General features: G+C 44.6%; 1 protein-coding gene across 1 annotated transcript in view; it reads left to right on the top strand.

Moving 5' to 3' along the window:
- The window catches only part of adcy8 (adenylate cyclase 8 (brain)), a gene marked incomplete at both ends in the record, with an annotated part of 163557 nt that overhangs the window by 110646 nt on the left and 37428 nt on the right, over positions 1 to 15483 (top strand). Inside the window, 3 exons of the mRNA XM_084057993.1 lie at positions 9160 to 9260; positions 10358 to 10559; positions 14734 to 14823. Of these exons, the coding sequence (XP_083914119.1) occupies positions 9160 to 9260; positions 10358 to 10559; positions 14734 to 14823 (393 nt within the window). The remainder of the gene's footprint in view (positions 1 to 9159; positions 9261 to 10357; positions 10560 to 14733; positions 14824 to 15483) is intronic.

Here is a 15483-nt window from a genome sequence, read left to right as displayed (position 1 = left end):
GAACTAATGTCAAGAGCTTAGCGAGAATGACACGTTCACCAACACACCGATTCTCAACCTTTTGGAATTTCAAGCACCCTCAGTGTGATATTGTTGTTGCTGTCGGGCAGAAACCTCTTATCTCCATTTGTATTTATTTTTTTGTAAAGTAACACCCTACTGGATCATACTACAGCGTCACCCAAAACCATCAAAATCAGCAGATCTGCAGGCTCGAAACGCGGTGCGAAGCGACGCGTTTTGAGCTTGTAGATCTGCTGCTTTTGATATTTTTGAATTTGAATCCTGAAAAGTAACAGTTTTGGACATAATGAGGTTTCCACCCCGACGAAGACGACTATGCATTCGAGCAGTGCTCCTCACACATTTTCATGTCAAGGACCCCCAAATGAATAGGTATTTGGCCCCCATATAAGATTTGTGTTAACAGTTTGCAACAAAATGCTAGCCGATCTGCAAGCTCACAACGTGACGCGTTGTAAGCTTATAGATTGCCTATTTTGAAATATTCAATGCATATAGGGGTTTAAGTGGCTGAACTGATCCCCTGGAACCCCCTCAGTGACCCCTGGGGGTCCTCGGATCCCACTTTGAGAACCAGTACATGAGGCCATGGACCCCCATTTGATCCCATTGTTTTATCTCTTGGACCCCAATCCCCCACACTGTAAAATCCTCAGTGATAGTTTAACTCTCAGAGTGTACAAATCAAGGCCCGCGGAGGATTATTGAAGCTGCCGTGGTCCTGGTGGTCATACCTGGTATTGCAAGACTTCCGCATTTAAAACGCTTTCTGTGCATGCTTCTATCAGCCTGAAACGCTGGTGTGCCTGCTCTTTTGACACGAATGTTGGTGTTGTAAAATGGAACCAACCAGAGGTAATGCCACTCTTTAAACAGAGTTATAGGGTACAACATGTTGTTGCTAAGGTACAACAGGCAGTGGCTAGGGTAAAACAGTGATTGCTGGTGGTTGCTAAGGCCTAATATGCGGTTACTAAGTTAAATGAGGTGGTTGCCAAGGTCTAACAAGTGGTTGATAGGGTAAAATCAGTGGTTGCTAAGGTAAAAGTGGTGGTTGCTAGGGTCTAATAGGGCATTGCTAGGGTCTAACAATCGGATGAAAAGTACATTGCAAATTGGCCGTTGCTAGGGTAAACATTGATGGTTGCTAATGTAAGGTGGTACATGCTATTCACTCTCTTAAAGGCACAGTACACTCAAAGGATATTTTGAGCACCTTTTGTAGCTTGAGTGACCAAATTTGACAGTCGGAGTGGCAGGTGTTGTTTATTAGTAGGATTTGATTGTTACAGTGTAGAGGAACATCGGTCTGTTCAACTGGTCAAAACACAAAAAAACATAGGTCGCCATGGTTACTCAAAGTTTGTTTATATTACGTTACTCGATATGTCAGAATGAGTTACTATGGCTATGAGTTGCTATATTGCTATGAAATCCCAAAACAAACTGGTCAGGCTACTGCTTGGCCTTACATCTACAACTCATTCAACCCCTGCTCACTTTGCCAGGGTATAGAGGACAGAGTACAGAAACGTGCAATGGGCCTGGTCTACAAGATACACTACACAACTTATTGTACATTTGTCTATCATTAAATGTTTCCATGAATTGAGTACAAAGGACCCCAATGGAATCCTCTTAGCAGACCTTGTATTGAACTGTATTTTCCTGTGCTTGTCTTTGCAAATAAAGTATTCAGTCAATCAAATGGCTATCACAGTTGTCCGAAGACTTAGAGACTATCGTCACAGACTCTGACATCACAGACTCCATATGTGGACATGGCTGACATAACTACGACCTCGGGACAATAGCAAACATTGTGACAACAGCAAATCTGACGGTATTAAAGCATTCTTTTTACTGTTTTACAGTCATATCGACCGACGCCTCATAAGTATCGACATCGCAGATCACCGTCCTTTTAATTAACTTTGCAACATTCAAAACTTAAAACAGACAAATGGCGCGTAAAATGGCGCAACAAGTCGCTATTCACACCGGCTCGGTCTCTGCTCACGCCGACTTGGTCGCTGCTCACGCCGACAATGTCGATGCTCACACCGACAATGTCGATGCTCACGCCGACTCGGTCGCTGCTCACGCCGACAATGTCGATGCTCACGCCGACTCGGTCGCTGCTCACGCCGACTCGGTCGCTGCTCACGCCGACTCGGTCGCTGCTCACGCCGTCGCGGTCGATGCACACGCCGTCGCGGTCGATGCTCACGCCGCCGCGGTCGCTGCTCACGCCGCCGCGGTCGCTGCTCACGCCGCCGCGCTCGCTGCTCACGCCGCCGCGCTCGCTGCTCACGCCGCCGCGCTCGCTGCTCACGCCGCCGCGGTCGCTGCTCACGTCGACGCGGTCGCTGCTCACGGCGACTCGGTCGCTGCTCACGCCGACTCGGTCGCTGCTCACGCCGACTCGGTCGCTGCTCACGCCGACAAGGCCACTGCTTAGTGCTCACAGCGTCTCGGTCGATGCTCACGCCTAGCCCAGCTAAGTCTGACATCACAGACATATCTGGACATGGCTGACACGAAACTCCATATTTGGGCGTATGGATGACTCATCCTTACCTCATCATGATGACAACAGCAAACACCAAGAAGAAGAAAGAAGAAGAAGCTCATTCCCAATTAAGACTGGAAGATATCAACATATGACATTCATATCGGCATCGCAGACCCCTGAGCTTAGATTCTCTCCGCTTTGAGACGGCCATCCCTGGATCACAAGAGCAGACATCTCTGATCACGCAGTAGGGGTAATCAATAATCTAAAATCCCCCCCCCCCTTTAAAACAGTTGAATTTGACTTTGCAACACTCACTAATTTAAACGAGACTGTCTAGTCGGCTGTAAAATGGCACAGCAAGGAGTTCAAATGAACCAGGAAACGAAGTTCTGCTGTTCCTGTCTGGATCCACTGAAGGATCCAGTGAGTGCCCACTGTGGACGGCACCTCTACTGCAGCGGGTGTATCGAGGGATATTGCAATCAGAGTGATCAGAAAATGGATCAGAGATTCAGCTGTCCACAGTGCAGACACACGTTCATCCCAAGGCCCGTTCCGAGGAAAAACACCATGTTGGCTTTGCATGAGGTCGCGGAAATACTGAAAGATCACTGCTATGCTGGACCTGGGGACGTGGCCTGTGATTTCTGCACTGGGAGAAAACGGAAAGCCGTGAAGACGTGTCTTCTGTGTCTGGTCTCTTACTGTGACACCCACATCCAGCCTCACTATCAATCTCCTGCTTTGAAGGAACACGCTGGTCAAAGCCTACACCAAGCATCAGGGTCGAATGGTGGTAAACGGTGAATGGACTGCATTTATATAGCGCCTTTCTAGTCTTTACGACCCCTCAAAGCACTTTACAATGCACTTCACATTCGCCCGTTCTTGCACCGATGGTGGAGGAAACCATTCAAGATACAAACCTGCTGGTCCAGGCACTGTAGCCTGACAGTGCATCGTGCGTTCCCGACGATCTTTACTGCATGTCTCTGTTTCCTGTCCATCTCCACTGTACACTGTCAATTAAAGGCAGAAAAGCCCCCCCACCCCCGAAAGAAAAGGCACAAACCTGCTCATCAGTAGTAGCAGAAAACATAGGTAGCCATGGTTACTCAAAGTTTGTTTATATTACGTTACTCGATATGTCAGAATGAGTTACTATGGCTATGAGTTGCTATATTGCTATGAAATCCCAAAACAAACTGGTCAGGCTACTGCTTGGCCTTACATCTACAACTCATTCAACCCCTGCTCACTTTGCCAGGGTATAGAGGACAGAGTACAGAAACGTGCAATGGGCCTGGTCTACAAGATACACTACACAACTTATTGTACATTTGTCTATCATTAAATGTTTCCATGAATTGAGTACAAAGGACCCCAATGGAATCCTCTTAGCAGACCTGGTATTGAACTGTACTTTCCTGTGCTTGTCTTTGCAAATAAAGTATTCAGTCAATCAAATGGCTATCACAGTTGTCCGAAGACTTAGAGACTATCGTCACAGACTCTGACATCACAGACTCCATATGTGGACATGGCTGACATAACTACGACCTCGGGACAATAGCAAACATTGTGACAACAGCAAATCTGACGGTATTAAAGCATTCTTTTTACTGTTTTACAGTCATATCGACCGACGCCTCATAAGTATCGACATCGCAGATCACCGTCCTTTTAATTAACTTTGCAACATTCAAAACTTAAAAGAGACAAATGGCGCGTAAAATGGCGCAACAAGTCGCTATTCACACCGGCTCGGTCTCTGCTCACGCCGACTCGGTCGCTGCTCACGCCGACTCGGTCGATGCTCACGCCGACTCGGTCGATGCTCACGCCGCCTCGGTCGCTGCTCACGCCGACAATGTCGATGCTCACGTCGACTCGGTCACTGATCACGCCAACTCGGTCGATGCTCACGCCGACTCGGTCGCTGCTCACGCCGACTCGGTCGCTGCTCACGCCGACTCGGTCGATGCTCACGCCGACTTGGTCGATGCTCACGCCGACTCGGACGCTGCTCACGCCGTCGTGGTCGATGCTCACGCCGTCGCGGTCGATGCTCACGCCGTCGCGGTCGATGCTCACGCCGCCGCGGTCACTGCTCACGCCGTCGCGGTCGCTGCTCACGCCGCCGCGGTCGCTGCTCACGCCACCGCGGTCACTGCTCACACCGCTGCGCTCACTGCTCACGCGGACGCGGTCACTGATCACGCCGACGCGGTCGCTGCTCACGCCGACTCGGCCGCTGCTCACGCCGACACGGCCGCTGCTCACGCCGACACGGCCACTGCTTAGTGCTCACAGCGTCTCGGTCGCTGCTCACGCCTAGCCCAGCTAACTCTGACATCACAGACATATCTGGACATGGCTGACACGAAACTCCACATTTGGGCGTATGGATGACTCATCCTTACCTCATCATGATGACAACAGCAAACACCAAGAAGAAGAAAGAAGAAGAAGCTCATTCCCAATTAAGACTGGAAGATATCAACATATGACGTATTCATATCGACATCGCAGACCCCTGAGCTTAAATTCTCTCCAATAAATTTGCTTTGAGACGGCCATCCCTGGATCACAAGAGCAGACATCTCTGATCACGCAGTAGGGGTAATCAATAATCTAAAATCCCCCCCCTTTAAAACAGTTGAATTTGACTTTGCAACACTCACTAACTTAAACGAGACTGTCTAGTCGGCTGTAAAATGGCACAGCAAGGAGTTCAAATGAACCAGGAAACGAAGTTCTGCTGTTCCTGTCTGGATCCACTGAAAGATCCAGTGAGTGTCCACTGTGGACGGCACCTCTACTGCAGCGGGTGTATCGAGGGATATTGCAATCAGAGTGATCAGAAAATGGATCAGAGATTCAGCTGTCCACAGTGCAGACACACGTTCCTCCCAAGGCCCGTTCCGAGGAAAAACACCATGTTGGCTTTGCATGAGGTCGCGGAAATACTGAAAGATCACTGCTATGCTGGACCTGGAGACGTGGCCTGTGATTTCTGCACTGGGAGAAAACGGAAAGCCGTGAAGACGTGTCTTCTGTGTCTGGTCTCTTACTGTGACACCCACATCCAGCCTCACTATCAATCTCCTGCTTTGAAGGAACACGCGCTGGTCAAAGCCTACACCAAGCGTCAGGGTGGAATGGTGGTAAACGGTAAATGGACTGCATTTATATAGCGCCTTTCTAGTCTTTACGACCCCTCAAAGCACTTTACAATGCACTTCACATTCACCCGTTCTTGCACCGATGGTGGAGGAAACCATTCAAGATACAAACCTGCTGATCCGGGCACTGTAGCCTGACAGTGCATCGTGCGTTCCCGACGATCTTTACTGCATGTCTCTGTGTCCTGTCCATCTCCACTGTACACTGTCAATTAAAGGCAGAAAAGCCCCTCACCCCCGAAAGAAAAGGCACAAACCTGCTCATCAGTGGGAGCAGTAGCTCAAGGGCACTTACACACGCAGCCAAGGAGGGCCGGAGCTGGGGATCGAACCCCAGGCATTCTGCCCAAGCTGTCTCCAGGTCCCCTTATAAGGTGGCTGTCCCAGATTTGTTGAAGTCCCTGCCCTCATAGAATTCAAGAGCAGATGAGAATATCGTTGCTGGCGGGCAGAAACCTCTTATCTCCATTATTCTAACATTGTTTTCTTTATTATTTTCTTCGCAAATCAATGCCCTACTTGATCAAACTACACGGTCACACAAAAGCATCAAAAGTAGCAGGTCCACAAGCTCGAAACTCGGCGCGAAGCAACGCGTTTTGAGCTTGTGGATCTGCTATTTTTGCCATTTTTAAAGTCACAGTTTTATACGTATGAGGTTTCCACCTGGCAGAGACGATAATAGACAGAGCTTGTTGACCAGTTAGGTTTAAACATAGAGCCAATGACCAAAGCTATATTGAGGTCAGTGTCCTAGATCAGTGTGGCTCAAACGGTGGTATGCTTACTACCCCCAGGGGTACACAGAGGTACAACAGGGGGTACACCGAGAGAAAGCTGGAAATGGACGAATTTATTTCACTGTCATGTTTAATAATAACATATTGACCACCTATGTGTGGAACCTGCTGATCTGTTGAAGCAGTGAAGTGTTAAAGCAAATAAAAAAATAAACGTGACTGGCACAACTGTTATTTGCATGCTATTTGAAAATATTGACATTGAAACGTGTCTATGTATTATCCCAAATTAGAATTGGCTAATGGTACGAGCCGGCCGCCGGACGACCAGAACCCAGACATAACCCTGTCACTATGACTCAGACATAACCATGCCCATATATGGACATATACTGATGAGATCAGGGATCTCCGTAAATGGGCATTCAAGGGACAAGGACTAACAAATATAGAGAACTCCATACATGGGCATATACTGGTGACATCGTGGATCTCCATGTATGGGTATATATCGGGCGGATCGGTGGTGCGACTTAGGTCTCTATTTTTTAACACATCGGGTGCCAGAGGTTTATTAAAATATTATACGTTCAGTGCCTGCATTTCTATCATCCACTTACGTTGATACGTTTCGTGCCGTAGAAGCCCCGACGCGGAAGTGCGTGTAAAAGAGCGTGCGTGCGAGACGGCGGAGGGTCCCGACTAACGCCTGGAACAATAATATTTCCAACGCGATCCTCCATTGCAGAGTGATCGCCGATCGAAAACGGCTCACTTCCACCACGTTAAAAAGAAATGGAGATATTAAGCTTTTAGTCAAGGAGATAACATTGGAAAGGCCGACCGGAAGGATTTTTGACATGGATCCACATCCGGCCTCTCCTTCTCAGAAACTCCTTGGATGATCCCAAAGTTTCGTTTTAGCGCCCCACGTGGGCCCCTCGCATAAAAATAGAATTGGGTCAAAAACGGTCCGGACCGTTTTCGGCACTCCTCGTTTGGATTATAAAAAATGGTCCGGACCGTTTATATGAAAGTGTGTCCAAAATGTCCAACACTGTTACTTTTCAGGATTCAAATTCAAAAATAGCAAAAGTAGCAGATCTACATCTCAAAAAGGCTTAAAGTATATTATGTCAGTTCCATTGATCCAAGCCGGAACACAACCATCTGACCACTCAGTCAGATGTGGTCAGTTTGTGGTCTGTTCTTCAGACCATAGACAAACACTGTAATAACCACGGAGCTACCGGAGATGTCCCCAAAAAGACTACTAAAATGAATGATACACAGTATGCCTTTAAATCACGCATTCACACGCACGCTTGCATTACTATCCACAAGGGAACTTCAAAAGCTGTTCGATAAAAATGCAATGTGTGCCCTTTCTTAAGACATTTCTAACTCCGACCCCAATAACCATTGTTTTATATTTTGGCTATTCAAACATAGCATATATACAAGCTCATAGATCTTGTAGATCTGCTATTTTTAGAAAAAACGTGAAAAGTTGTGTAAATCTAAAAAAAAATATGTTTTTTAAAGCGACATTTGTAACTCAAATCTTTGCTTCTGGGGGTTCTACAAATGTCTTCTAAATTCTAACATTTTTATATATTTTTACGTATTTGTCTAATATCAGTGGTTCAATTTGAGTAAAACATTTTCGTTTAAAAAATATATATATACTCAAATATTTGCACACATTGTCACGATTGTTAAAAAAAAACACACCCTGTGTGAAGGAAGCGGTGCCTTTGATGAGTTTATTTAAGTGGGCTATATATGAACTAGAGAAACAATGTTAAATCCCTGTGAATTTATTCCAAAAATGTGTTTTACTAAACTCTGCCTCCTGGTGGCTGCACACTGCGTTTGCCGTGCTCAAACATACGGACATAACATACGGACATAACATACGGACGGACGGACGGACACACAGACACGGTCAAATGTAGAGCGGCTGGCACCGCTAAAAATAGCAGATCTACAAGCGCGGCACTTTGTGCACTATGAGCAAGTTCACAATGTGTTGCATCGCGACGCATTGTGAGCTTGTAGATTGGCTATTTTCAAATGGCTGAAATGTATATAGGCAGGGCTGAAGTGGTTAATGCATGTTTTGTAATACTAATCAAAGTCTACAAAGTAACTAGTAACTAAAGTTGTCAAATAATTGTAGTGGAGTAAAAGTGCAATATTTGCCTGAGATGTAGTGGAGTAGAAGAAAAGTACTGAAAATGGGAAATACTCCAGTAGTAAGTGAAAATACCTCAACATTGTACTTAAGTAGACTACTTGAGTAAATGTACTTAGTTACTTTACACCACTGTCAGCTTGTAGATTGGCTATTTTCACTTTTGTTAAATGGTAACAATTTCGATACGGCAGTGCATTGATATTAAAAAAGGAAATGTACTCTGCAATTTCTACTTTTGAATGTTCAAGTATTGTTTTTGTTATTTTTCCCAGTAGCCTACTTTAACTCAAGTACAAATTTGACTGAGCAACTTCCACTTAGTAGTTGAGTAATATTCGACCGGGAGTATTCTGTATTTTGACTCAAGTATTGGGCTTGATTACTTTGTCCACCACGTGTTTGTTTTTATTTGTATCTAAAAAGATTATTTTGAGTGTGTGTCGTTAAATTGTACGTCTAAAAGCGTACCCTCCCTCTCCTCCCATGATGCAGTACTCCCAGATGAGGGACGAGGTCTTCAAGTCCAACCTGGTGTGTTCCTTCATCGTTCTCATCTTCATCACCACCATCCAGGCTCTGCTGCCCTCCACCAGGTAAAACTTGTGCATATAGAAACCTAGATACCTCATTGGCCTCTGCGGCCCATTGGAGCGACCTGTATCGCGGCCGCCATTTGGGAGAAGGCAGAAGCTTCCTGACGACTGGCCAATCACAGCGCGTCTGTTCCGGGACTTGTCAGAATCTAGTTGTATAAAAACATCCTGTTATATTTTTATACAACTACATTCTGCCAAATCTTAACACATTACCTGCCAAGAACGCAGATGATGCGTTCTTACCAAAACATTCTTTGAAAATTCCTCAAGAGGGCACTCTAACAGAGCTTAGGAATGATCCCTCGACGCTCAGAGAAGATGTGACGTCATCCCAAAAAAAGTCACGTCCGTCCGCTTCAACGTTAGGATTTGTAGAAAAACACTTCTAACTCAGATTCTATTTTTTTTTTAATGAAAACCACCAATTTTCAACGGGCCGTAGCTCCAAAATGGCGGATCGCGGTAGAAATGTTATTGTTCCGGTGGATAGACGGGACTCGATCTCCCCCCACCCCACGGACACTTTTTGTCATCCGCGTGCACGTTGTGGCGTCTGCGGCTGTCCAAATATCGTCAATTTAAGGTAATAAGCGCTGGCATGGGGATAAAAAACGATGTTTTAATCTCAGGCAGTCAATGTGCTAATGCAGGGGTCTTCAACAGGGGGTCCGGGACCCCTAGGGGGTCCTCAGAGCTACTATAGGGGGTCCGCCAAATCTTTGTGTGATAGGATTTAGTTTTTTTTACATTAACCACTTGAACCCTAGAATTCCTTTTCTGAGGGGAACATTAGCCGAAAATAGCAGATCTACAAGCTCTCAACGCCTCGCGCTGCGAGGCGTTGAGAGCTTGTAGATCGGCTATTTTTGGCAAAGAGGCTATAGGTGTAGAGGGAAAAAAAGAGCAGACTAAGTAAAAAAAAAATCTGAAACACAATTTTATACAATATAGAGTAGGGGGTCCCTGCTTCATCTCTCTCTCAGCTAGGGGGTCCTTGGCCTGAAAACGTTGAAGACCCCTGTGTTAATGGGTTAAAGAAAAAGAAAACCTCCCACCTCTGCTGTTCATCACTCGTTTTTGCTCATGTCTCGCAGGATGCTGACCATGGTGATCCAGTTCTCTGTGCTGATCGTGCTGCACTCCTGCCTGGTCCTGGTGACTACAGCGGAGGACTACAAGTGTCTCCCGCTGATGATGCGCAAAGCCTGCTGCTGGATCAACGAGACCTACGCCGCGCGGAACGTCATCGTCTTCCTGTCCATACTCATCAACTTCCTGGCTGCTATGATCAACATTGTGAGTAATGCTTCCTGTTAGACGCAGTGGTCATGGCCTGTACTTAGGTACTTTTCTTTTGTATCTGTAGTTCTGTACGTTTATTCATTTCTTGGAAGCTTATGACATTCACTCCACTACAAATTCAAATTCAAAGACAAAGCACTTTTGACTCCACTACATTTTTAGGGAGGTAAAAAAGAAGTGAATTATGAATTAACCACTTAAGCCCAGGTTCTGAAATAGTGAAAATAGCATATAAAAAAAAATTAAACGTTTTTTAAATATGTTTGAAAATATCTAAAAGATTGTTGCATTTTCTGGAAAAATGTCTAAACTCAACACAGCAATATATTGATATTAAAAAGAAGATGCACCTTGCAATTTGTATTTTTTAATACTTTTTACGTATTTATTTTTTTAAATGATACTTGGGAATACTTAATTATTTTTTTTACAAATTTGACAGAGCAACTTTCACTTGTACTGTAGTTGAGTAATATTTGACCAGGAGTATCTATACTTTGACTCAAGTACAGTAGTTCTGTACTTTGTACTGTACCACCACTGCTGATTTTGTGAGGAAGCTTCCTGTCAGGGGACATATAGGTATGTGTAATACAGCAAGTACATGCACACACGCACGCACGCACACACACACACACACAGGCCCTCATTTATCAACGCAGCGTATAAACCGGCGTATATTTTTCCATATATTCGGCCGTACACCAACGTCGAAGTCACATTTATCAACGAATCCTACACAGCCGATCCGAGCGTACATTTGTTCCCAGCCTTGATAAATCTCACGTCTGAAAACGAGTGTCATTTAAATAACACGCCCTTAAATATTCTCGAAACACCCCAATTTTACGACACGAAGAACCAGAATACGACCAAAGAAAGAGTTTCGCTGGCTCGCCTCGCTGCCTGTCAAGTCACACACACCCAGACTGTGTCTTTCATAATACGGTAGCCTACAATCTTTGTCAGTCACGTAGGCTTGTAGCCTACATGAATGACATATTATGATATAATCACATCGCCATGAATGGAATACGTTTGTTTATTTATTTACCCCATACCGAGCAGTACGCGTTCGAGTTACACTAAAGCAGTCATGTAGTAGGCTATTCCCCATGAGACTCGGGCGGTCTGCAGACTGCAGTGATCCCGTGCCGCCACCCACGTTATAAGAGATTGGAGCGTCAGGTTTATATCCTTAACCCAGCCAGGTTGTAGCCTATATAACTCTCTATGACATAACTCCATACCATAGGACAAGCTACTGTAAGTTTGTAGACCTCACTATCCATGAAAAGATGGTCGGGAGTCCCGACCGCGGGACTCCCGACGCAAAAGCGCTCGTAGATTTTGAAAATAACAGATCTACAAGCTCACAACGCCTCGCGATGCGACGCTGGCTTGTGAGCTCAGATTTGCTATTTTCAATGCAGCCAGATCTACAATCTTATCTGAATGACTGTTAAAGCAGTTTGTTTAAATTACTTTATAAAATGTTATGTTTTCACAGGGATTATTTATTAGTGTAGATATACATTTATGAGTGGAGTATGTGTCCAGATGCCTGTCAGACAGTCAGACAATGTTGCTCCACAGGTCTAGAATGGAATAAACGGGTGCAGCCAACGTCAACAACTGGTCTCGACCAGACGTGAGATCTCAACGTACCGTAGGATGAAGCCCACGTCAGGATATATTGATAAATGCCGAAAGGTGCGGTGATCTCGCCGTACGGCCATTATTTGGGCTGCACCGCGTTGATAAATGATGAGGGCCACTGTGTGTGTGTGTGTGTGTGTGTGTGTGTGTGTGTGTGTGTGTGCGTGTGTGCGTGTGTGCGCGTGCGCGCGTGCGTGCGTGCGTGTGTGCGTGCGTGCGTGTGTGTGAGCGCTTGCATTACTATACTTATGAGGTGACAATTTTCCTGGTCCTCACCATGAAAATGGTTGTTTTATGAAAAGAGAAAAGGTTAGGGTTAGGCATTTAGCCGTTATGTGTAGAGGTTGGAGTTGTGCCTGATATATACTTAGATGTGCACCATTTTGCAAACTTACAGTGAGCTTGTAGACCGGCCATTTTCGGCTTTAGGATCAGGGTTAAACATTGTAAAAATAGGTACGGTATTCATAACATTGACGTCCTTAAAAATGTGTTGATGTCCTTACAAGTAAAACAATACGTGTGTGTGTGTGTGTGTGTGTGTGTGTGTGTGTGTGTGTGTGTGTGTGTGTGTGTGTGTGTGTGTGTGTGTGTGTGTGTGTGTGTGTGTGTGTGTGTGTGTGTGTGTGTGTGTGTGTGTGAGAAAGGGTCAGTTCGCTGGTCTTTTAGTCCCAGTGAAGCACATGAAACAGACTCCAGAATAATGAGCTCTTCAAGGTCGCCGGCGGTCGAGCAGAGTGTATTTTACACACCCTGAGAGGGCTATGTTCTGTGTGTGTGTGTGTGTGTGTGTGTGTGTGTGTGTGTGTGTGTGTGTGTGTGTGTGTGTGTGTGTGTGTGTGTGTGTGTGTGTGTGTGTGTGTGTGTGTGTGTGTGTGTGTGTGTGTGTGTGTGCGTGCGTGCGTGCGTGCGAGGAAACATGTTTTTTTTTTGGGAATGAAAATCAGTGGTGTAAAGTAGCTAAGTACATTTACTCAAGTACTGTATATTACAGTACAATTGTGAGGTACAATTATTTGAAAACTTTATTTACTAGTTACTTTGCAGATATAAATTATTACATTATGAAACATACATTAACCACTTTAGCCCTATTTTATACCTAGGCTATTTGAAAATAGCCAATACAAGCTTCGTCGCATTGCGATGCGTTGTGAGCTTGTAGATCTGCCATTTTCAAACATTTTAGTACTTTTACTTTTGGTACTTTAAGTACATTTTGATACCAATACTTCTCTACTTTTACTCAAGTAAATTCAGAATTCCGGACTTTTACTTGTAACAGAGTACTTCTACATTGCAGTATTGCTACTTTTACTTTTAGTAAAACATTTTGAGTACTTTTTTCCACCACTGATGAAGAGCAGCCACCATTCACAAAGAAACACGCAGGTCCTTACAACTAATAAGTCTCTTTTTTTTCCTTTGTCATTTTCAGCACGGCAAACAATGTAATACGAACAAAAGAGGAGAGGCGTGAGTCAGACAGTGGAGACTTGCTCTCAGCAGTGTGGTGCTAGAAGTACTGCAGACAATATCACAATATTACCTTATCCAAAATCCCAGACAAAATGAGTCCGTCTCATATCACAATATCAATATGATATCATGGCTGTGAGGGGGAAACCTTGAACGTCCAAAATGATTACTTTTCAGGCAAAGAAAAAAAAAACACAGAACCTGTGTTTTTCAATGGATCCAAGCTCTAGACATAGTTAACTTAATAACTTTTTTTATGTTGATTACACACCCCATGGAGACTTGAATTCATGGAGATTTTTTCAGTTTTTGTCGCATTCCTAAGCCAATAATTTGATGACCGATGGTCTCTCCGGTAGGAGACTCAAAGTGTCAACTTTGAGTCTCCTACCTAGACATTACCTAGACATTAGCATCTTTCCGGCTTAGGAATGCGACGAAAAGAAAAAGAAAATCCATGAATTCATCTTTTGGGTGAACTATCCCTTTAATACATTGGTTCAATGTTTATAAAAACAAAACAAAGACACACTTAACCACTTTCACTTAACGCTTATCCTTTTGTTTCTCTTGCCATTATTATGTTATACATTTTGTTTTGGGTGAACCTGTAGGATTGGCTATTTTTGCTGCGTTTGCTGTTGTACGACGAGTTATTCATTTATGGGGAACAAAATAATAATCAAAAAGATTATAGAGATACAAGGTTGTTGCATACAATGTACAACCTCAATGTTTACCACCTTTTTCTGTCTGTCTCTCTGTGTCTGTATCTATAGGGATAAGGGATAATTCCTTTTAACAGGTCGTTCATGAAAGTCCGTGCGGTCTTGTTTCCAATGAGAACCTGTGAGCAATTAGGGGTTAAGAGTCTTGCTCAGGGACAAATTTCATTTCATCGACACATATGCTGGCCTGGCCTGGAATCGAACCTGGGGCAACCAGGGCTTCTGGCTCCCCAGGCGGGCTCACTAACCACTCAGCTATGGCCACCCCCTATATCTCTCTCTCTGTCTCTCTCTCTCTCCAGCTGTGGTGTGACTTTGACAAGTCCAGTTCTTTCAGAAACCAGACGTTCAACGAGTCCACAAACATCCCTGACATCTGCTTCTACCCCGAGGTAAAGACCCTGCACCTCACATGACCAGGAACCAAATGGACCCCTATGGGGGCCTGAAAACTCCATTCAATTCGGGAACGCATCTGTGTCATTTTAGATTTCTTTGGGCTATTCAAAAATAGCAGATCTACAAGCTCATAGGGCGGCACCGAGTGCTGCGCTATGAGCTTGTAGATCTGCAATTTTTTGAAAAATATTGTGAAAATATGTGCAAATCTTTGAATACATATACTTTTTTTTTAAGTGAACATTTTTAACTCAAATCTTTGCTTCTGGGGGGTCCCTGGAACAAAATATTTTGAGATGGGGGTCCTCCAAATACATATAATGTTGGTGGCCCTTGACATGAAAAAGGTTTGAGAACCACTGATATTATAGCAACATACGTTTTTCAGAAAACTGTTAGGATTTAGAAGACGTTAATCCCCAGAAGCAAAATTTTGAGTTACAAATGTTTGCTTTAAATACACAATGTGTAGATTGGGCGGTCCCAGAGATTATAGAACAACGGTGTGAAATGGGGGTCCGTGGGGCTAATGGCATCATGTTAAACCGGGGGTCCTTGAAATGAAATGAAATGGGTTGAGAACGACCGCGTCAGGAGAATGACATCTCAACGTGTTTCAACAAACGAATGACTCATCATCACTCACGCATGGA

Source organism: Gymnoscopelus microlampas, assembly GCF_963454915.1.
Source record: "Gymnoscopelus microlampas genome assembly, chromosome: 5".
Classification (NCBI taxonomy): domain Eukaryota; kingdom Metazoa; phylum Chordata; class Actinopteri; order Myctophiformes; family Myctophidae; genus Gymnoscopelus; species Gymnoscopelus microlampas.
The sequence above is the reverse complement of the archived record's forward strand: the minus strand, read 5'-3'. Positions and strand labels throughout refer to the sequence as shown.